This window comes from Colias philodice, chromosome 22 (assembly GCF_061535455.1).
Source record: "Colias philodice isolate Cphi_HAF_F1 chromosome 22, ilColPhil1 Martin Lab GWU primary, whole genome shotgun sequence".
NCBI lineage: Eukaryota > Metazoa > Arthropoda > Insecta > Lepidoptera > Pieridae > Colias > Colias philodice.
Genome location: NC_143107.1, coordinates 6,954,185 through 6,977,448, shown reverse-complemented (window position 1 = coordinate 6,977,448; position 23,264 = coordinate 6,954,185). Strand labels below are relative to the sequence as shown.

The window sequence follows — 23,264 nt, the reverse complement described above, 5'->3', positions numbered from 1 at the left end:
ACAACAAGATTCACTATCGCACAAAACTCTGCCCATTTCTCTAGTAGGAAGAGTTTCTTAATGAGCGCTAAAATTAACTTTGAACATTATTACTAAGAAATAAGGTGTTAATTTCAATAAATGTTTCGTACGCATTTTTAATCAGTTTTAATAGACAATTGTGAATTTAGCTGTTTATAATACGTCAATGCTGTGACCTGATAAAATACAAAGATACATTATTGACTCCATTTCAGTTTTCTAAGGCACATATTTGTAGAATTTTGGTAAGTAACAGCATAATTAGACCCATAATTTTCATAATCATTACCATAGCCATTATGTAATATACATAAGTATATACAAAAATCTTATAAAATATACGGATTGTATCCATGAATAAAAGTAACATAATAATTGTTAGAAATAGACCAATTTACTAGCATTTGAATTTTGAAGGGAAATGTCATAAATTAATAGGGATGATGTTTATAAGGCTTGTTGAAAATTAAACGTTTTAGAAGGAGATAAAGAGAGATAAAGGCCCATTTTTAAAGCATGATCACCAACTCATATGAATAAGAAAAATCTATAGAAATGAATGTTAATATTAAAAAGCATGAAATTTATTGAAGTGAAACTTCTTTATCGGGATTGGAAAAAAATTTAGTGTAACATTTTTTCGTTACGCGTGACATTTTTTCGTTACTCGCCATCTTTTTCTTATCCCTACCACGCGTGATTCGACGTATTTCTGTAAAGTTGCATATAGTAAATTATTTTTTTAAAAATAAGGTCATAAAGAAGTTTCACTTCTTACGTGTGTACACTAGTACACGCACACATTTTTTATGTTAATGGAATGTTATGACGAAAAACTTATATTTTAAATTGTGCGTCCATATTAATAATGAGGTAAAAGTTTTTATTTTAAGAGCGAACTTATTAACATAACTACAAATAACTACTGCTACGCTAGAAAATAAAAATCATGGCACAAAAATGTAAAACCCTAAAAATTTTCAAATACCTACGCATTTTTAAGTGTTCGATCATATTTATTGTAGATTAGAGCTTTTACGCCAATTAATGAAACGCCTAGGCTATTCATTAAAAGACTGATTCAACAATTTCACTGTGACATCTATATCATACCGCTAGGTAATTATTGTGTAATGATAGATCAACATTAGACAGGTGACCTAGTTATTATTGTGACCTAATTATTATTAGCGCAGCAATGCAAGTAAAACTGCGGGGCACGGCTAGTTATTATATATATTAATTAGGTCTGTTTGTACGCTCGTGCGTTTTCCAAATGCTTCTGATACTTCCATTGTCTGTAGTTCATTATTCTCTGGCCATTCATAATTGTGTGTATCATTATTTTTTCGTCGTACTCCAGTTTTGATAGTAGCTGTAAAAAAGTGTAAAAAATATTATTAAAATTGTAGAATAAAAAAATCTAACTTATCTTAATATATATAAATCTCATGTCAATGTTTGTCCTCAATGGACTCCTAAACCACTTAACCGAATATAATAAAATTAGCACACCATGTGCAGTTCGATCCAACTTGAGAGATAGGATAGTTTAAACATGTAGGTACCACGGGCGAAGCCGGGGCGGACCACTAGTATACTCATATACTGAGAGAGAGAGTATAATTTTGGGACATTTTGGGTATATTAAGCTTCAAAAATGTCATAGAGAAAGATAGAAAAAAGAGCAATCATTTTAAAGTATTTTATATTCTCTATTTCGGATTATGAGTCATAAGTATATCAGCATAAGTACTTTTTTCGTCTCTCATAATTCGACATCGAGTTTCCAAGTCAAAATAATTTCATTTGAAGTAACTAAAAATAGTTGTTTTTTTAAGTTCTTGATACAAAATACTTACTTTAGGCGTCAACAAGAAGTACTGCGAGTTTTCCTGCTGCGTGGTCACCTTAACCAAAAGCTGGAACATTTTCCGTTCGTTTATCGCATCCATGCCTTGGTTGATTTCATCGACACATCTGAAATAAGACATTTATATAAATCATTGATGTATAAACAAAACCATTCACAATCGTACATTCGAAGGATCGAAAATGCACCTTAAATCGTTGCAATAAAGTTCAAAGTCTATCATCGTCATTGCTCATTACAAAACTCTACCCTATACACTCGAAAGTAGAGTTTTGCTTCGGACAGTTTTTGAACGTGATTGTGAGTAGTGTTGTTTCATGAAGGTCATTCGTTCGTCACACAAATTAAAAAAAAAAGCGTTCGCCACCACACAAGTATCCACCCGTGACACGTTCCCATAAGCATCCACACGCGTTTACACGTTCCTATACGCACCCACACGCGGTCACACGTTCCCATACGCATCTACACGTTCTCAAACGCATCCACACGTGTTCACACGTTCCCATACGCATCTACACGTTCTCAAACGCATCCACACGTGTTCACACGTTCCCATACGCATCCGCACGTGTTCACACGTTCCCATACGCATCCGCACGTGTTCACACGTTCCCATACGCATCCGCACGTGTTCACACGTTCCCATACACGTTCCCATACGCATCCGCACGTGTTCACACGTTCCCATACGCATCCACACGTGGTCACACGTTCCCATACGCATCCGCACGTGTTCACACGTTCCCATACGCATCCACACGTGTTCACACGTTCCCATACGCATCCACACGTGTTCACACGTTCCCATACGCATCCACGTGTTCACACGTTCCCATACGCATCCACACGTGTTCACACGTTCCCATACGCATCCACACGTGTTCACACGTTCCCATACGCATCTACACGTTCTCAAACGCATCCACACGTGTTCACACGTTCCCATACGCATCTACACGTACTCAAACGCATTCACACGTGTTCACACGTTCCCATACGCATCTACACGTTCTCAATCGCATCCACACGTGTTCACACGTTCCCATACGCATCCACACGTGTTCACACGTTCCCATACGCATTCACACGTGTTCACACGTTCCCATACGCATCTATACGTTCTCAATCGCATCCACACGTGTTCACACGTTCCCATACGCATCCACACGCGTTCACACGTTCCCATACGCATCTACACGTTCTCAAACGCATCCCACGTGTTCACACGTTCCCATACGCATCCACACATGTTCACACGTTCCCATACGCATCTACACGTTCTCAAACGCATCCACACGTGTTCACACGTTCCCATACGCATCTACACGTTCTCAAACGCATTCACGTGTTCACACGTTCCCATACGCATCCACACGTTCTCAAACGCATCCACACGTGTTCACACGTTCCCATACGCATCCACACGTGTTCACACGTTCCCATACGCATCCACACGCGTTCACACGTTCCCATACGCATCTACACGTTCTCAAACGCATCCACACGTGTTCACACGTTCCCATACGCATCCGCACGTGTTCACACGTTCCCATACGCATCCACACGTGTTCACACGTTCCCATGCGCATCCACACGCGTTCACACGTTCTCATACGCATCTACACGTTCTCAAACGCATCCACACGTGTTCACACGTTCCCATACGCACCCACACGTGTTCACACGTTCCCATACGCATCCACACGTGCTCACACGTTCCCATACGCATCTACACGTTCTCAAACGCATCCACACGTGTTCACACGTTCCCATACGCATCCACACGTGTTCACACGTTCCCATACGCATCTACACGTTCTCAAACGCATCCACACGTGTTCACACGTTCCCATACGCATCTACACGTTCTCAAACGCATTCACACGTGTTCACACGTTCCCATACGCATCCACACGTGTTCACACGTTCCCATACGCATCCACACGTGTTCACACGTTCCCATACGCATCTACACGTTCTCAAACGCATCCACACGTGTTCACACGTTCCCATACGCATCCACACGTGTTCACACGTTCCCATACGCATCCACACGTGTTCACACGTTCCCATACGTATCTACACGTTCTCAAACGCATCCACACGTGTTCACACGATCCCATACGCATCTACACGTTCTCAAACGCATTCACACGTGTTCACACGTTCCCATACGCATCCACACGTGTTCACACGTTCCCATACGCATCTACACGTTCTCAAACGCATCCACACGTGTTCACACGTTCCCATACGCATCTACACGTTCTCAAACGCATCCCCACGTGTCCCCTTTTGTCCCCACTTGTCCCCACTCACCGGAAGGGCACGCTGGTCGCGGCTCGCGCCTGCAGCGCCAGCAGGTAGAGCGCGGTGCACAGCGCCCGCTCGCCGCCCGACTGCGCGTGTCGAGTGAGCTGCTGCAGCTGCTCGTCCGCGCGGAAACGGACGAATATACCGACGCCGTACTTGTCGTAGTCCTCCTGGAATCGGGGACCGATCGATTTATAACAAGCTAGAGCGGGTTCAATAAATATTCCTCTTGAACAACACCTTAAAAACCCCGCACCAAAATCCGTTGCGTGGTTTCAGAGAGTTAAGCATATATAGGGACAGACATGATTTTAGTTTTATACTAGCGGTCCGCCCCGGCTTCGCCCGTGGTACATATTTCGCAATAAAAGGTAGCCTATGTTCTTTCTCAGGATCTAAAGATTATGTGTGCCAAATTTCATCAAAATTGGTCCAGTAGTTTAGACGTAATTGAGTAACAGACAGACAGACAGAGTTACTTTCGCATTTATAATATTATACATATATAGTAAGGACTAGCTTTCCGCCTGCGGCCTCGCCCGCGTTTACAAAGAAAATCCTGCATATCTCCCGTGGGATTTCCGATATAAAACCTATCCTATGTGTTAATCCAAGTTACCTTCTATATGTGTGCTAAATTTCATTGTAATCGGTTCAATAGTATTTGTGTGAAAGAGTAACAAACACACACATAAACATCCTCACAAACTTTCGCATTTATAATATTAGAAGGATTGGACTAGAGCGGATTCAATAAATATTCCTCTTGAACAACACCTATAAACCCCGCACCAAAATCCGTTGCGTGGTTTCAGAGACTTACATACATGACTTTATTTTATACTAGCTGTGGCCTGCGGTAACACCCACGTGGCTCCGCTTCTGTAGGTCTTAGCGTGATGATATTTAACCTATAGCCTTCCTCGATAAATGGGCTATCTAACACGGAAAGAATTCTTAAAATCGGACCAGTAGTTCCTGAGATTAGCGCGTTCAAACAAAGAAGCATATATACGTGGTACCCATATAAAAAGTATTCAATGTGTTCATCATCACCAATTTTTCTATATGTTTCAGCGCTACGCTATAAGTAGATTTTCTATGCTATGTTTAAGCCTATGTTTAACCTAAGGTCGTCGATATAAGCTAAAAACAAAATTGGCCTCAATATACGGTAGTATATTGAGGCCAATTTTGTTTTCACAGGGTACTGTGGGACACCGAGGAATGTCGCAGTTTCTGCGCTGAAATGGTTACCTATCCTTACCAAATTTGTTCGATTTCGTATAAAGAAAGTTTAATTGAATCCCTCTTATTCCATTCCATTCTCGTATTTCCCAAAAACAGTAATAGTAACAATAAAATATACTTAGATATATTCGTAGCACGCTGCCGCTTTGTTTAAAACTTCCGTTCGATTACTAAACCGTAAAGTTCTAAATCAGACATATTCTCAAATAATAGAGTAGATTATAAACATATACCAAGAATAAAAATGTACCTAAAACAGATCCCTGCAGAACACCAATGTTAATCGAAGCGATGCAGGATCTTTTTGTACCCTAATCTGAAGGTATTGCTTGTAAGTTGTTAGATTCTGAGCGAAAACTTCAATTTTATTATAATTGACTTTCCCTAATAGAGTGGAATGTTCTACACAGTCAAATGCCTTAGAGAAGTACAAAGTCCATGATTACATGATTTTCCATGTTCAGTCGCAATAAAGATGTCGCTTTTAAATGATAAAATAATATTAAAAAACGATTGAGCATTTTGAATAAAATCATAACAAACGAAGAAAAAAATCTTTCCTTTTAAGCTATTGCATAGCTTCTATCGCGGGCCTTGAGCGCGGGGACCGAATCGAGAAATTCCGTAACGAAAAAACCTCACGCTCCCCACTCCGACGGGCGCGGAGGTGTGGCTTGAAGGCATAGCATGCAATAGCTTTACCGCGGCAGTCCCCGAGTGACACACGGCTTTTTTATAATATGTATTAGCATTAAGTATATTATATACTAGTTTACTTACATCAGAACCGGCTTTTTCCAATTTAATTTCACCAGCGCAACCCATTTTAGCGAACATGTCACCAAAACTCTTGTTTATATTACTTAATAGGACTTCTAGAGATGGCAGCCATTTTGCTCTGGAAAGAAATTCATAAATGAAAAATTTTAAGTAAATTTTTCAGCTATTTGACTGATATTTTCAGCTAAACAAGTATAGCATTTACACATACATTTTTTTAAACAAAACACAAACCTTAAAAATGAAATTTCAACAGCGATTAAAATACAGATTGAATCGAATGAAAAATATTGTAAGGCATTATTTTAGTTATGAATAATACTTTTTTGAACACAGGTTGTAAATTTTTTTTCCATCGAATTTATTTTAATAAATCGTACGAGTATCGATCAAATTCAATTGCATATAATATTTCATACAAATAATAAATTATAATGAGTGTACATACTTGAGTGAATTCATCTTATCTTCAAGCCGCTTGTTCAAATCAGCTGAATTGTTGACGTCCATTTTGAGTTTAGCTATTGTCCTCTCACGTGCTTCGTATTCTTTTAAAACCTGATTATATAAGAAAAAACATTTAATTATTTACATTTGCAATTAAAATAATTTAACAAAGGGATAATTCAAGTCAACCTATGTATACAGATTTTAGCAAAGCGTTTGATTTATTGGACTATGAAATAAGAAATATTTATATTACTTTTAACCAATTGTAATAAAAATAATTAAACAGAGGAATTATTCAAGTCAAGAAGTCCAAATTATGTATACAGATTTTTACAAAGCGTTTGATTTATTAAACTATGAAACATTGCACAGAAAGATATCTGAAATGGGTATATACGGGTTATTATATTAAGAATAGCATTGTTACTCCAAAATCTTACATAATTTGTTAACATTCATATGAAAATGTTCTAAGGAAAATTTGATTTCAGCAGGAGTTCCCCAAGGATCTTACTTGGGGCCGGTGTTCTTTATTTTGTTTGTAAATGATCTACTATACAGAATTAGTTAACTTTTTAAAATGAACGCAGATGACTTGATATCATATAATCAAATTAACTGTTGGAAGAATATAGTGATATCGCAAAAATAATTTGCTAAATGTTTATAAGCGGTAAATAATCAGATTGTCACTTCATAATTATACCTTTTTGTCCTCATTAAAACAGATAAAAATATTAACATATAGATAATAGATACCTGTTCATCCCCACCGTCCATACACTCGATTCTCGTCTGCAACTCGAAGCAATGTTCTTGCAGTCGAGTGAGATCCGATGGTAAATCATCAAATTGTTGTTTGTATGGAAAATCCGCGTCTTGCGGCAGTTTATTGTTGCACGTTCTTTTTGCTTCTAGAAGTTTCTCTTTGGCGTTCGATTTTGCTCGCGTTAGGAGGTTTTCTATGTTTTCTAGTGTGGCCTGAAATTTGTTATTATTATTTAGGTACACTAAAAATACATTTTCATATTAAGTAGGTAATACTTACGGATTATTTTAATCAAATCGCACTAAACGTAAAAATAAATATATGTTGCATGAACTTTAGTTAACAATCGATAAAAAATTTAAAAGTAGAAACTTACTTGAACATTTCTTAGTTCGCTTCTCAATTCTCTTAATTGCGATTCCTGTTGCACAATTGCATTCCTGCTTATATCCAATTTCACCTGGAAATTATATATTATTTGATTAAATATATTTTCCTCGAAAAACTGATAAAATAATCAAGTTTAATTTATTCACAAGAGTCCTGCTCGACCGGATTCAGGCCGCGTTAGAAAAAAATTTGAAATAATATGCAATGTCTACCCAAATTTTTAAAGATGAATTATGTAGTTGTAATCTTAATTCATTTTTAATTGCAATATTCTTGGCCACTCTCTCTTTTCATACCTCTTTTCAAGAAAATTCACGACAAATTCAATTCAAAGACACACTGCTGCAAAACACCTTTACTTTCCTCTTTAATATTACTATCTATATGACTCTTACCGTCCACAATTCCCTAACATCTTCCCTTGCAACTCCTTCATACTCCCTCTCAACTCCTCTTGCGCTATACACTGCTGTAACACAATCTCCCTCTGTCTTCTCTTGGTCTAATCTCTCACTTCCAAGACTTTCCTGTATATTATTGTTATTACTATCTATATTACTCTTACCGTCCACAATTCCCTATCTAACATCTTCCCTTGCAACTCCTTCAAACTCCCTCTTAACTCCTCTTGCGCTAAACACTGCTGTAAGACTATCTCCCTCTGTCTTCTCTTGGTTTTTTCTTTCTCTTGTTCTATATTGAGTGTAGGCTCGTTTTCTATATCTTGAATCTTTTTGTTTTGCAGACGAATTTGTGCGCTTAACGTTCGTACCTGAAAAAAGCAGTAGTATAATTTCTAGAATAAAATTTTCAATAGATACAAAAGAATCAAACCATACATATATTATATATATAGTTGTCGAACTAAAAAGGGTTAAAAATTTCCATTGCATATTCGTTATTAGAAAATTTGAATCGATAGATTGATCTAAAAAATATATCTATGTCAATTTTATCAAAATTAGTTCAGGTATTCACCCGAAAAAGCGTAACACACACATACATATATCACAATTATACCTGGATCTTCTTTACCCTATCTAATAACGTTACGACGAATTGTTGTTTTATTGTATTATATTATTTCAATAATGTATTAACAAATATTTAATAAATACCTTCTCCACTCCTTCGTTGATCTTTTTCCTCTTTGTATTGAATTCGTTTAAACTAACTTCCAAGGCGGACAATTTGTTTTCTATCTCCTTCATTTTTAATCTGTGAGATTGTGACGTTTGCTCCAATCTTGACAATCTGAAATTAAATAAGGATATACATAGTTAGAAATTGTATTATTTACTTCCGATTTAATGATAACTTACGTGTGTTTTACATATTAAAATGATCATAAAATAAGTTTTAAAAAGTAATCTCAAGAAAATTAATTAACAAAGATACCAAAAAGATACAATGCGAAAATAGTAGAAATCTACTTCATTATCGTCTATCATTGTGACACAAACATAAAACACAAAAAAAATCACGAAAAATCGACCCGCACTACTACAAAAAATGTGTGCGTGTACTAGTGACTAGTGTACACACGTAAGAAGTGAACCTTCTTTATGACCTTATTTTAATAAAAATAATTCGCTATATGCAACTTTACAGAAATACGTCGAATCACGCGTGGTAGGGATAGGAAAAAGATGGCGCGTAACGAAAAAATGTTACACTAAAATTTTTTCCAACCCCGATAAAGAAGTTTCACTTTAAAAATAAAAAAAAACTTACTGAGTATTAAAATTACTAATCTGCTCGACATCCACGGTATTAGCCAATAGCCTTGCAGGACGAATCTCAATAGTTGAACTCGATTTAGCGCCACTGTATGCTGACACTCGTACCGTGAACTTGTGGTTTTCTGGAAACGTAAAGGTTCATTTTTATTTTATTTTATTTTTTTTGTCACGTGAATTTGTGCTTTTCTGTAATTTAAATTAGGGCTTAAACAAGCTTTTTTATATTCAAATTCAAATTTCTTTATTCGCAGAATGTAGATTTACAAAGATGTTAGGTAGGTACATATTACATAGACTCTTAAACATTCTGGCTCGTAATTGAGCATGCAAATATATTATAAATTACAATACAATAAACAATTTTATATTACACAACACTAGATCCCATTAAAATTATATATATTAAAATAATTATAGCAGCTATTATAAATTTTTACAAACAAATATTTCGGTCGAATATTTGGTTCGGAAATTAGTTTCTTTTTACATAATATTATTATAATAAATAAAGATACAAAAGTCAATACAATATTTAAGCCTAAGCCAAGTCCTCGTTCATCTTATATGTCAGAAATTCATTCACCGTATAAAAGCATTTTTGTTTCAGAAATGAAGTAATCCTCCATTTAAATTTATTAATATGTATTACAACTCCTTATATTTGCGGGAAAGTGATTAAAAATTTTTATAGCCATTCCTTGACAATTAGCACAAAATAATTTTGATTTACACATGGGGAAGCGTAGTCGGGTGGGATCCCTAGTCTGAAACAGGCAGTCTTTTTCAAAAGTAACAAAATGATATTATGTATGTTTTTTTACGAAAAGAGCTATATCGAGAATATAAAGGCAAGCTACAGTCAGGATCTGTAACCTTCGAAACATCGGTCTGCAACTATCGAGGGGACCTAACTATTCCTGTTATAGCTCTGACACACTTTTTTTGAGCTAGAAAAGCTTGGTGTACATCAGTAGAATTACCCCATATTAAAATACCATATCTCAATATAGAGCCAACATAGCCGTGGTAAGCAACAATAGCGGCCCTTTCTGAAACCACATTACGTAATTTTCTTAGAGCATACACGAATCTATGAAGTCGTGATGCAACTGTTTGAATTTGCGATTTCCAATTACAATTCTTGTCAAACATAACACCTAAGAACTTAGTTTCTGCTAGCTCGGTCATTGATGTTCCGCGAAGAGTTAAATGTAGTGGGGTAGTTTTATTTTTATAATTGTGATATTGAATAAAGTTTGTTTTACTTATATTAATATTTAAATCATTAATTTCTAACCATTCTATTACATTTTTAATTGTGTTATTAATAACGGATTGGTAGTCAGTAAGATTGTTATCGGCAATAATACGTCGTCAGCAAACAGTACACATTTATGCGGTGTTATATTGCGCAAATCGTTTATATATTATATGTTTATTCGTAATTTTATTGAAATATATTTCCTTATGCAACACACATGGAGTGTGATGTGTTTGATCGCTATGTGTGTCTGTCTGTGGCATTGTAGCTCGCAAACGGGTTATTCGAATTAGATGCGGTTTTTTTGTTAGGCAGCATATTTTCCGGCGCTGGTTCTTCTTCTGTGTGTGCAATAAAGTATTAAAATATAGAAATAAGAGACCGGTATAAAAGTGCGTGATGTGTGCGGGCACGTTGGCGCTGTTCCCGTACGTGTGTATAATGCACTAAAAGACACTTTCTGACTCGCACTTTAGACACTTTCCCCTAATTCACCCCGGTATAACCGTACGCGTGTATAATGCACTAAAAGACACTTTCTGACTCGCACTTTAGACACTTTCCCCTAATTCACCCCGGTATAACCGTACGCGTGTATAATGCACTAAAAGACACTTTCTGACTCGCACTTTAGACACTTTCCCATATTATCGCAACTTCGACTTTTATTACGAATTTTAGACACTTTAGTAGGTTAGGTAGGTAGGAGGTTTTGTAGTTTTTTTGATGTTATCACTATATTTTTGAGCTTTTATCTCACACACACCGGTATAAAAGTGCGTGATGCTTGCGGGCACGTTGGCGCTGTTCCCGTACGTGTGTATAATGCACTAAAAGACACTTTCTGACTCGCACTTTAGACACTTTCCCATATTATCGCAACTTAGACTTTTATTACTAATTTTAGACACTTTAGTAGGTTAGGTAGGTAGGAGGTTTTGTAGTTTTTTTGATGTTATCACAATATTTTTGAGCTTTTATCCCACACACCGGTATAAAAGTGCGTGATGTGTGCGGGCACGTTGGCGCTGTTCCCGTACGTGTGTATAATGCACTAAAAGACACTTTCTGACTCGCACTTTAAACACTTTCCCCTATTTCACCCCGGTATAACCGTACGCGTGTATAATGCACTAAAAGACACTTTCTGACTCGCACTTTAGACACTTTCCCATATTATCGCAACTTCGACTTTTATTACGAATTTTAGACACTTTAGTAGGTTAGGTAGGTAGGAGGTTTTGTAGTTTTTTTGATGTTATCACTATATTTGTGAGCTTTTATCTCACACACCGGTATAAAAGTGCGTGATGTGCGCGGGCACGTTGGCGCTGTTCCCGTAGGTGTGCGCGTCGCCGAGCGGCACGCGGTGCAGGCGGTAGTGCGCGCACAGGTAGCGCAGGATGGGCTCCGGGGCGACCACTGTGTCCGACAGGTACGTGTAGAAGCCCAGGTAGCTGGGGATGGAGATTATTCATTAGAGAAACAACAAAAGAAGCACCAAATAAGAAAAAAAAGACGTGTCACTCGGGGACTGCAGCGGTAAAGCTATTGCATGCTATGCCTTCAAGCCACACCTCCGCGCCCGTCCCCGTGGGGAACGTGATGTTTTTTAGTAACGGAATTTCTCGATTCGGTCCCCGCGCTCAAGGCCCGCGATAGAAACTATGCAATAGCTTAATAACTGAGAAAATATAGAAAAAATAAGCTAAAATAATCGAACTGTAAAACTAGAGACATAACTGACAAAACTAAACTTAAAGATGCAAAAGTAAGACAAATAACCACAATAAACATCATATTCATGTTTGCAAGCATAAAACCTAGTTATGTGCGTGCATGTGACTATTTTATGTCAGTTCGTATGTACGTGCGTGTGACTTTATTATATCAGTTCATGTGTGCATGCGTGTGGCGATATTATATCAGTTCGTATGTACATGCGTGTGGCGATATTATATCAGTTCGTATGTACATGCGTGTGGCGATATTATATCAGTTCGCATGTACGTGCGTGTGGCGATATTATATCAGTTCATGTGTGCATGCGTGTGGCGATATTATATCAGTTCATGTGTGTATGCGTGTGGCGATATTATATCAGTTCGTATGTACACGCGTATGGCGATATTATATCAGTTCATGTGTGTATGCGTGTGACTTTATTATATCAGTGTATGTGTGCGTACGTGTGACTTTATTATATCAGTTCATGTGTGTATGCGTGTGACGATATTATATCAGTTCATGTGTGTATGCGTGTGGCGATATTATATCAGTTCGTATGTGTGTGCGTGTGACTTTATTATATCAGTTCATGTGTGCATGCGTTTGGCGATATTTTGCAAGTAAATTTGTATCAATATCTAATTAATTAAGAAAATACTCACCTCAGCTGCGATATATCCTGCCGCTGCATATTAAAACTATCCGGCGGGCTACACACAGCGTTCACTCGTTTCAGGCCAATTTCTCGAACTTTCTTTAGAAACAAATTCATGTCCCGACTGGATTTGAACGTAAAAGCAACTAAATCTCGAGCTGCGACTGTCGCTTCTAGGTAACGTGCGAACTTTGGATCGGTGAAATTTATCTGTAATTTTATATAGAAATCATTAGTCTTAACTCTTAATCTAATATATATTATAAAGGCGAAAGTTTGTAAGGATGTATGGATGTATGGATGTTTGTTACTCTTTTACGTAAAAACTACTGAACCGATTACAATGAAATTTAGCACACATATAGAGGGTAACTTGGATTAACACATAGGATAGTTTTTATCCCAGAAATCCCACGGGAACGGGAACTATGCGGGTTTTCCTTTGCAAACGCGGGCGAAGGCGCGGGCGGAAATCTAGTACTATTATAAAGGCGAAAGTTTGTAAGTATGGATGTTTGTTACTCTTTCACGCAAATACTACTGAACCGATTACAATGAAATTTAGCACACATATAGAGGGTAACTTGGATTAACACATAGGATAGGTTTTATCCCGGAAATCCTACGGGAACGGAATTTATGATACGTTTTTTTTTTCAGGAGATAGATAGGACGTTGGAGATTAATAAAGGCAGTTCATTACCGTGTTTTTTACTGTGTTGAAACATTATAAAGATAAGTATAATTCGCTTGTTAGGGAATTGATTTCAGTTGATTTTTCGTTAAAACATTGTCAGATTTTATACGCAATTTATCAAATCATTTAATCATTATAGAATACTTTACATCGAGTGTGAATGGAGAGATTTACTGGCAAAATGAAATGTTACTTGACGGTAACTTCAAATGAAATTTAGCACACATATAGAGGATAACTGGGATTAACACATAGGATAGTTTTTATCCCGGAAATCTCACGGGAACGGGAACTATGCGGGTTTTCTTTTGAAATCGCGGGCGAAGCTGCGGGCGGAAATCTAGTATTTTATATATTTTATGTTATGTTTTATAAAAAACATACCTCCATCATCATAGGTTCGTAAACATCGTGTTCGAACATATTCTTATTTTCTCTTAACCACATTACTGCATTGTATGCATCTTCACTATACGAGCGGAGCACTTCTAGTCTCTTTAGATCTACGTCTTCTAAATTACGTATTCTGTGAAGTCAAATTAATAAAAAAGGAAGAATTATAAAAGTCAAGACAAGAATTTGTCACAACATAATGATTTTACAACTATTTCAAATAGAAGTGAGAACAATTTTGTAAAAATATTATATACAATAATTTTATTTTTTACATTACTTAAAATGTATTTAAAAGTATATTAAAAAAAAACTTTTGCTTTGCGAAAACAACAACTAATGAAGATCAAAATACAGTTGAATAATAATATAATACATAGGAGACATAGCTGTAGTAAAAAGTTTTATTCTTGATAACTATCTTTGTAATTAAAAATCTCACTTGTTTTGATACAGCCGTATTTGAGGTGTAACATTATTCTCCAAATCATACTGCACTTCTAACTTCTGTTTCTTTAAAGTATCAATAGCCGCATTCGTTTTCGATATTGGCTTGTGGAGTTCAGCCAATTCCATTTTTACTCTACTCTCTGGAAACAAAAATAAAGTTTTTTTTACTTAATACTACAGTTTAGGGCCGATTTTTCAATCCTTGGTTAAAATTTATCCTTCCAATAAAGTATTACACGAACATATTAAAATGTCACCTATAAACTGTCAAATACGGACAATTAGAATACATTTTTGAAATGATAGTTTAATATGTTATTCAATGAATAAGTTTTAAACATAGATTGAAAAATCTGCCCTTAATTAAGTGTTTCAGTATGTAGAATAGTCTACAAGTAGATTTGTATTGTAAGCCTTATTAATATAAAAATGTAAAACAGCACCATATATTATAATATCCTATATCAAAAGAATAAAATCTTATGATCGAAACACACAAAAAATAATCACTTAATAAAACAAGGTAAGTGAACAGTGAACACATAATATTATGTATACAGAAATAATAATTACATATAGGCAATGATATTATATATAGAAACAAGAGGTAGATACGTTATCAACGCACCAAAACTGATTCCGTGAATTGGTCCTATTTGGGACCAATGCAATCAGTCAGATTGTCACCGGTCCCAGTGAGCGTATATGCCGATAGGTACATTAAAGTTGTTGAAAATGCCTTCCTGTGTGTTCAGAAAGTGCACGTATTCGTGCAAAAAAATAAAAAAAGATAAAGGAATATCATATCACAGCAAAATATATTAAATTATTACAGTTTAAGAGTAAAAATAACAATTTACAATTCTTTATGAATGACACTTGCTTGACACGTGTATTGAAATAATGAAAGGGATAAAACATTGCTTCAATCACTAGTGTGACAAAGCTAGCGTACACTGTGTTCAAAGATTATCATGTAGATACGATTATTGAAAAAAGAGAACGGTTATTTTATTAATTTCGATTTTGGTAAATACTTGATTATTTTTATATTTAAATCCACAGTTTACATCCAGTGCATATAATTAAAAAATATAGCTATTTAATATTTATTATATATGTTATGGACCAAGTGATAAATTGGGCAGTATACATAATGCACGGGCATTATGAAAAATGCCCAATATGAGAGTGCAATTTGATAATAATTATTCAAATAATCAAATTGACCGGGCATTATACATATTGCCCATCACCTTTTGGGCAGAGTAATACAAACATATTTAATTACTATTTTTTTATTGTTATTGTCATTTAACTTAAAATAAACTAAATATTAAACCACTTAAACAATCAGGCTCATTATTTGGATTAATTACCAAGGACTTCTACCTTAAAAATCCACTAGTTTTTGCATTTAAAACTTAAGGAAAGTCATATTAAAAATATAACATAAAATATAATTAAATTTAAAACAAAAATTTCACAACGTACCTTTGTTTTATAGAAATGACTTATTATTATGAAACATAAAATAAACTAAAGTTTAAACAATCAGACTCATTATTTGGCATAATTAGCAATTACTCTTAATAAACGAAATGTGAAGAAGTAAAATAGAACATAACTAAAATTGAAAACAATAATTATACAATATGTAGCCTGTTACTTGCTACATTTTATTTATTTATAAATAAATAAAGTGTAGCAAGTAACAGGTTTATTTATTAGAACAACTGCCACTGTGATGGCATTTTGAGGTACACAACTTTTTGGCTTTGCGACAACTACATTTATCCGACTTGCAACCACCTTTACAACCACATCTATTATAACCTTGCCCTCCGCATCTAGATGACATTCTACAACACTCTCTCAGCGAAATCTGTGTCTCTGGAACATCTTCAGGCGAAACAAATCTTTCCTTGCAGACAGTAAATTGGTTTCTTGAATATAGTTGGTTTAAAACACCTTGTTTTGTTCCCAGTTTATAAAGGTTCAATAACTGTAGCAAGCATATTTCTTCCATCGCTACGAGCGCGATCAACATCGGGAACTCGGACTCTTACAATTGCAGCCATGGGATATTTAGCGCTTGATACATCCAACATTTTATTTGCTTGTTTCTGCAAATTTTGTAAAGCTAGTTTCCTAACTGCCATAACATTTTCTTTTTTGCGCTCTAGGTTTTCGTTTTCGTTTGTGGGTATTGGGTTTGAATCATTTTGAGTGGACTCCACTTGGTCAGTTTCGATGGGCTCGAGTTGATCATTTTCGGCGGACTCTACTTGATCGTTTTCGGCGGACTCTACTTGATCATTTTCAGCGGACTCTACTTGATCATTTTCGGCGGACTCTACTTGATCATTTTTGGCGGACTCTACTTGATCATTTTTGGCGGACTCTTCTTGATCATTTTCGTTGACAACCACTTGATTCCTTTCAGTAATAGTGCTCTCAGTAGATAATAGTTTCTCTAAGTCTTCTTCAGAATTAATATCAAGCAGAGCCTCATGTGGTATAGAAGAACTTTTAAGCCCTACTTTCAACTTCGTTCCAAACATGGCTTCATATGGAGTACAGTTAATACCTGTGTGATGGGCTCTATTTTTCATTAATTGTACAAAACGTAATCCTTCCGACCATTTCTTAGTGTTGTTATCCTCCAATCACGTACTCAGCATATTCTCTATGTCCTGGTTAAATATAGCTTTATTATCAAATTGCCCAATTGTCATGTAGCATTATAATAATGACCGTGCAATGTGATAAATAATGAAGTTAAGATAGAAATTAATCACTTAGCCCAATAAAGCTAGACATTATTCATAATGCTCGGGCATTATAAATAATGCCCGCATTAATCACCTGGTCCATAACATATACAATGAAATCGTGATGGCAAAAACGTTTGTTTGCAATAATAAAATGATAAATAAAAATAAAATGATGTTGAATATACGTAAACATTAAAGAAAAGATTATCGCTTCTGACGAAAAATGCTATTTGCTTTTCTGTAAATAGTTAGCTATTGAACATAAATTTTATTTGTGTTTTAGATAAAAAAGGCTTATACTTCATCCTTTCTTTTATTTCATCCTTTTTTTCATCTAGGCACCACTATTATTATAATTATCCTACAAGTTGGAGTGATGACCTTGTACGGGTTTCGGGAACTGCCTTGAAACGAATAGCGTAAGATCGGTCCTTATGGAGTTCTTTAAGGAGGATTATGCAGTATGCTCAGCAGTGGGTGTTTATCGGGTGAAATGATGATGACCGAAAACGAACACCACAGCTAGTAATAAATACTTAATACAGTTATATCTCCAAAAAAAATTTTTTTTTTCATTGTAATACGACATCATAATAATCATAAAATAGTAAATGAAATTGTCACATTTATTTACTTGTGCAGGAAACCTAACATCTATATCTATAACATTGAACCTTCTGTGTCGTTAGTCTATGCCAATTACCATGGCAACTATTTGTTTATTTATATTTAATTGGCGAATTCTTATGACTTTTGCTTACACCTGCGCGGAAGTGACAAACTATCTTTGTCTTTTTTGTTTATATCATTTTATTAGAGCCATCTCTCTTATACAGTCTGTCAATGTAATAAATCAAGTAAAATGAAAATTGTATTTGTGTGTGCCTGACACTGCATATGAAGCATTTTTTTTGGATATATTGTGAGTATATAACGTATCTATACATAAAATATCATTGCATATAGGTACAAAACAGCCTCTAACTATAATAACTGTAAAAAAAGGATTTTGTTCAAATTATGGAGAGGTCTCACAAAGAGATAGGGCTAAATTAAATTGGTAAAAGAATATAACTATTCCAGTACAAACACATTATTTAAATAACTACATTTCCTACAAAATTTTTTGTATTGCATAAAAAAATGTACTAAGGTGTATTTATAAGGAGGAACGCTGGCTCTTAAGACACAGAGTTCCTCTAGTTTAAGAGTCAGCATACATATTTTTGTAAAGTTAATGTTTTTGGCAAAATAAAGATTTTATTAAGCTATGGCATAGCTTCTATCGCGGGCCTTGAGCGCGGGGACGGAATCCAGAAATTCCGTAACGAAAAAACCTCACGCTCCCCACGGGGACGGGCGCGGAGGTGTGGCTTGAAGGCATAGCATGCAATAGCTTTACCGCGGCAGTCCCCGAGTGACACACGGCTTTTTTTATTTTTTTTTTTATTTACTATTTGTAAAGCTAATTAATTTAAAATTCACTCACCATCACCAACCGTCTCTACTAATCTTTCCTTATCAGTAACAAGCTTTTCCAACTTAGTTTTAGCCTCTAAAAGCTCTTGTTTTTTATTCTGATGTCGTTCCAATTTCTCTTGGAATGCGGTGTCTAAATCTTTCAACGTGTATTCTTGTGATCGCACTGTGTTTAACGTTTCTTTTATTTTGTCTTTTAGAGAGTGCAGTTCTCTACCCTGAAAGAGTAAAATTTATGAGCATTTAAAAAGTTAGTTTATGTTATAGTGGGTTTAGCACGTGGCTTTGCTTTGTCAATGAAAATTATCTTTATGTTATGACAAACTTATCTAACATATAGAATATCATGTATATAAAGGTCAAGCCTCCTTCTTTTATGCATCATGTAAGATAGTTGAAATTGTCTTACTTTGTTATCTTTATATATAAAAGTGAAACCCGTTTTCCTTAGTCACGACATCACGCGTGACCGATTTTTCGATAATTCTTTTTTTATTATATTCCTTGAAGTACGAATGTTCTTAAGTAGAGAAAACGTAAATATGTACCAAGGGCAAGGCCGGGGCGGACCGCTAGTGTTTTTATACAAATGCAATATAAGCAGTAAATATTCTTACGAAAAAAAACACAAAAAAAAACTTACAGCATTCAACTTTTGTTGTTCCATCTTACTTATTCCACTTTTAGCTTTTTCCAACACCTTTTCAAGTGGCTCCATCTTACTTTTATGTGACATAACTAATTTAACTGCTTCCTTCTTATCATTGGTATATTCAACTACTTTTTCTCTCAATTCTTGATATTCTATCCATAGTTTTTTCTTTTCGCAAATTTCAATTTCGTGCTCTATTTCTTTACGCTGATTCATTGTATCTATTATAACTTTAAGTCTAAAATATGTGATAGAATTGGTTGTTAAATGTTTATAAATTTAGAAAAGTTATTACATAAATGAAATTGTTTGCAAATAAATATACTTCATTGCCTTTAATGGAGCCAGTAGTTATGAACCTTTTTTTAATGTAGAAAATAATGTTCAAATCGTAATATAATTTATTGTCATTTGATTGTAAAGCAAAATGCAGAATACGTCATAATTAATAAAGAATGTATCAACTTTAAGTCATCTGAACCAAACTAATTATATTAACTTCTATTGTAAAATCAAAATTTGTATATTAATAATAGGGCCGATTTTTCAATCCATTGTTAAACCTTATCCGCCCAATAAAGTATTACACGATAATATAAAAAATGTCACCCGTAAACTGTCAAATACGGCCAAAGAATACATTTTTGAAATGGTAGTTTAGTATGATATTCGACGAGTTAACCAAGGATTGAAAAATCAGCCCTAAATATTCTAAAATCAAAACATATTAAATGACTTAGGGTGCACTCACACACATCAGTCACCGTCAAGTCACCGATGACTGATCGGTGACGGTTTGTGTACGTATCCACAAACACCAGTCACCGTCATGTTGTCCGTCAGTCACGTCGCCGGTTTGACTGAATCATTGAACACATACATCAGGTTAGTCAGTGATTAGACGTGTGTCACGCTAGAGAACATGTAGCAATTATTGACGGTAGCACGACGCTGACTGAACTGAGACGTGACGGCACCGGGTGAGTGGGGATAAAAGTATGATACATGTATGGAAAGATTATTTGACGTGCCTGACCGGTGACGTCACTGATAGATTTCGTGCCGGCGACTGTCGTGTGGGAACAGAGTCATACTAGAACTATTGATACATATTTTTTTTTAATCCTGTCCGGTGACGTGCCGTGACGGTGACTGATGTGTGTGAGTGCACCCTAATAGTGCAGATCATGTTTTCCTCATAAGACCTCTATTTAAATAATAACCACTTTTTATGCGAATAAATAAATTTCATTTCATTATGTACTATAACAAATTTTGTAGATAATCCACAAAACAAATCTATATTAATATTATAAAGCTGAAGAATTTGTTTGTTTGAACAAGCTAATCTCAGGAACTACTGGTCCGATTTGAAAATTTCTTTCGGTGTTAGATAGCCCATTTATCGAGGAAGGCTATAGGGTATATATTATCATCACACTAAGACCAACAAGAGCGGAGCCACGGGTGAAACTGCAAAGCGCAGCTAGTAATTAAATAAATGTATGCGTGTACTAGAGTACACACGTAAGAAGTGAAACTTCTTTATGACCTTAAAAATGTCACGAGTATGGCGTAACGCAAAAATGTCACGCGTACGGCGTAACGCAAAAATGTCACGCGTACGGCGTAACGCAAAAATGTTACACTAAATTTTTGTCCAACCCCGATAAAAAAGTTTCACTTCAATAAATCTCTTACCTTTCATTCAACCTAGTCTGCTCTTGCAACATCTGTGCGTTATTCTCTAGTGTAGTATTCAAACAGCGTTGTTCATTTCTCGTGCTTATCAGTTCATCAAGCTGCATCACACTATCCTGACCACCAACCGCTGATAAAGTACTTCGGAGTAACTGTTGAGGATCCATTTTGGAGAAATCCTGAACGCGATCTTGTGGTAATAGTTGACAGAGGTTGTCCACCTTTGGAAGAGGAAGAATTAAAAAAATTGTGACGAAAACATAATCTAATATATATATAAATCTCGTGTCACAATGTTTGTCCTCAATGGACTCCTAAACCACTTAACCGATTATAATAAAATTCACACACCATGTGCAGTTCGATCCAACTTGAGAGATAGGATAGTTTATTTAGGTACCACGGGCGAAGCCGGCGCGGACCGCTAGTGTTACATATTCTCTGATACAAACATCTGTACTTTTTGTAATTTTGAAGCATTAAAATTTAAATGCTTTTTGCAATATATGTTTGAATACTCTTGAACAAGTAGATTAAAAGTATTAACAGGATATTATATAGACATAAAAGATAAAATGTTTTTGCTAAATAATCAGCTGTACCATATTTTTCAAACTATCATTTCTTTTCAATTGGAACTGAATTTAATACTGAAATTTGTAAGAGAAAATGTAAATTTATAAACACACTAACAATTAGCTTAGTGTTAGGTAAATAATTTATCTTATTGTTCACTTACCTGTATATTAAAAGACGCAATTAATTCCTGAACTTGCTTCTCTCTAACCGTTTTATGGTCTATATACCACATAGATAGTTCTTTTAGATTGAAACTTCTAGTGATGATTACATTTCTTTGCCCTGGTTTCTGATATAGCTCTAATTCTATACTTGCTTGTTCGCAACCACATCTTACATATTCAGATATCTGTGAATGTAATAATTGTATGAAAACATTAAGTTTCAAAATTTAAGTAATTATAATAAATAATAATATACTATCTTACCGCCCATGCCCACTTTGTATAAAACATAATAAATTATATACCTTCATCTTGGTTCACTCTATCTATTTAAAAACCGCATCAAAATCTGTTGCATAGTTTTAAAGATTTAAGCATACAAAGGGACATAGGGACAGAGAAAGCGACTTTGTTTTATACTATGTAGTGATAAGTTTTATAGAACTACTATAAGTTTATAAACAACATTAAATGTAATGTTGCTTTAAATATGATCAAGTTAGTAAACAAATTTGAAAACGGATATCACATTAAAAGTTGTTTGTAACTATTTCGTATAATTATTAAAAACTATGTTTAGTTAGCTTTTTATATAATTACTTTAAAGAAATTCTGTTTAACCTAGAAACAAACCTTTTTAGCTCTTCCGATAACACTGGTTTTTCCACATAATCCCAAAATAATAGCACAAACAAAAGTTGACTTTCCCGTGCCATTTGGACCTATTATCACGTTCAAAGAAGGACCAGGGTATAACTCCACTTCCTTATATGTTCTGAAATAAATTTATTTTAAAAACAATTAGAAAATCATAATAACAACCATGATCCGGCTACATAACATTCACATACAAAAAGTTTTCAAGCGCTATTCTGTAGATACTGCCCGGCTTATATCCATTCGTGTTCACTACTTTAGACATTTTTGTAAATGTTAAATAAATTCTTAACACAATCTCTCATATAAATAATATTTAAATTTTTTTCCGCCTAAATGTAAAACGATTTCATGTTTAAAATAGACAATGAGTCAATGAACATATTTCGCGCACTATGACATTGACGTTTGTAATCTTGCCAGTTTACAGATACATATAGAAAATTAATTTTATCTTTGTAAATGTTTTCATGTTGTTG

General features: G+C 35.1%; 1 protein-coding gene across 1 annotated transcript; it reads right to left on the bottom strand.

The window, feature by feature from the left end:
* Window positions 1-838: 838 nt before the first annotated feature.
* On the bottom strand, window positions 839-23,170 carry SMC5 (structural maintenance of chromosomes 5). Its single transcript, XM_089709284.1, has 20 exons — window positions 22,980-23,170; window positions 22,762-22,903; window positions 22,125-22,313; window positions 21,386-21,606; window positions 19,676-19,922; window positions 19,043-19,250; window positions 14,769-14,916; window positions 14,318-14,459; window positions 13,244-13,446; window positions 12,147-12,310; window positions 9,585-9,714; window positions 8,969-9,104; window positions 8,416-8,622; window positions 7,837-7,920; window positions 7,451-7,672; window positions 6,690-6,799; window positions 6,242-6,359; window positions 4,217-4,380; window positions 1,884-2,001; window positions 839-1,396 (listed from the first exon to the last, which is right to left on the bottom strand). Exons 1-20 carry the CDS (start codon window positions 23,048-23,050, stop codon window positions 1,265-1,267), a joined length of 3,156 nt encoding a protein of 1,051 aa, XP_089565410.1. The 5' UTR covers window positions 23,051-23,170; the 3' UTR covers window positions 839-1,264.
* Between the last annotated feature and the right edge of the window lie 94 nt (window positions 23,171-23,264).

Coding starts and splice junctions, on each gene's coding strand:
- SMC5 (XM_089709284.1), bottom strand. CDS start 23,050: ATGTCTAAAGTAGTGAACACGAATGGATATAAGCCGGGCAGTATCTAC. Junction 14,917..19,042: donor AGTAGAGACGGTTGGTGATG/GTGAGTGAATTT, acceptor TTTTGTTTCCAG/AGAGTAGAGTAAAAATGGAA. Junction 12,311..13,243: donor CAGGATATATCGCAGCTGAG/GTGAGTATTTTC, acceptor CTCCATCCCCAG/CTACCTGGGCTTCTACACGT.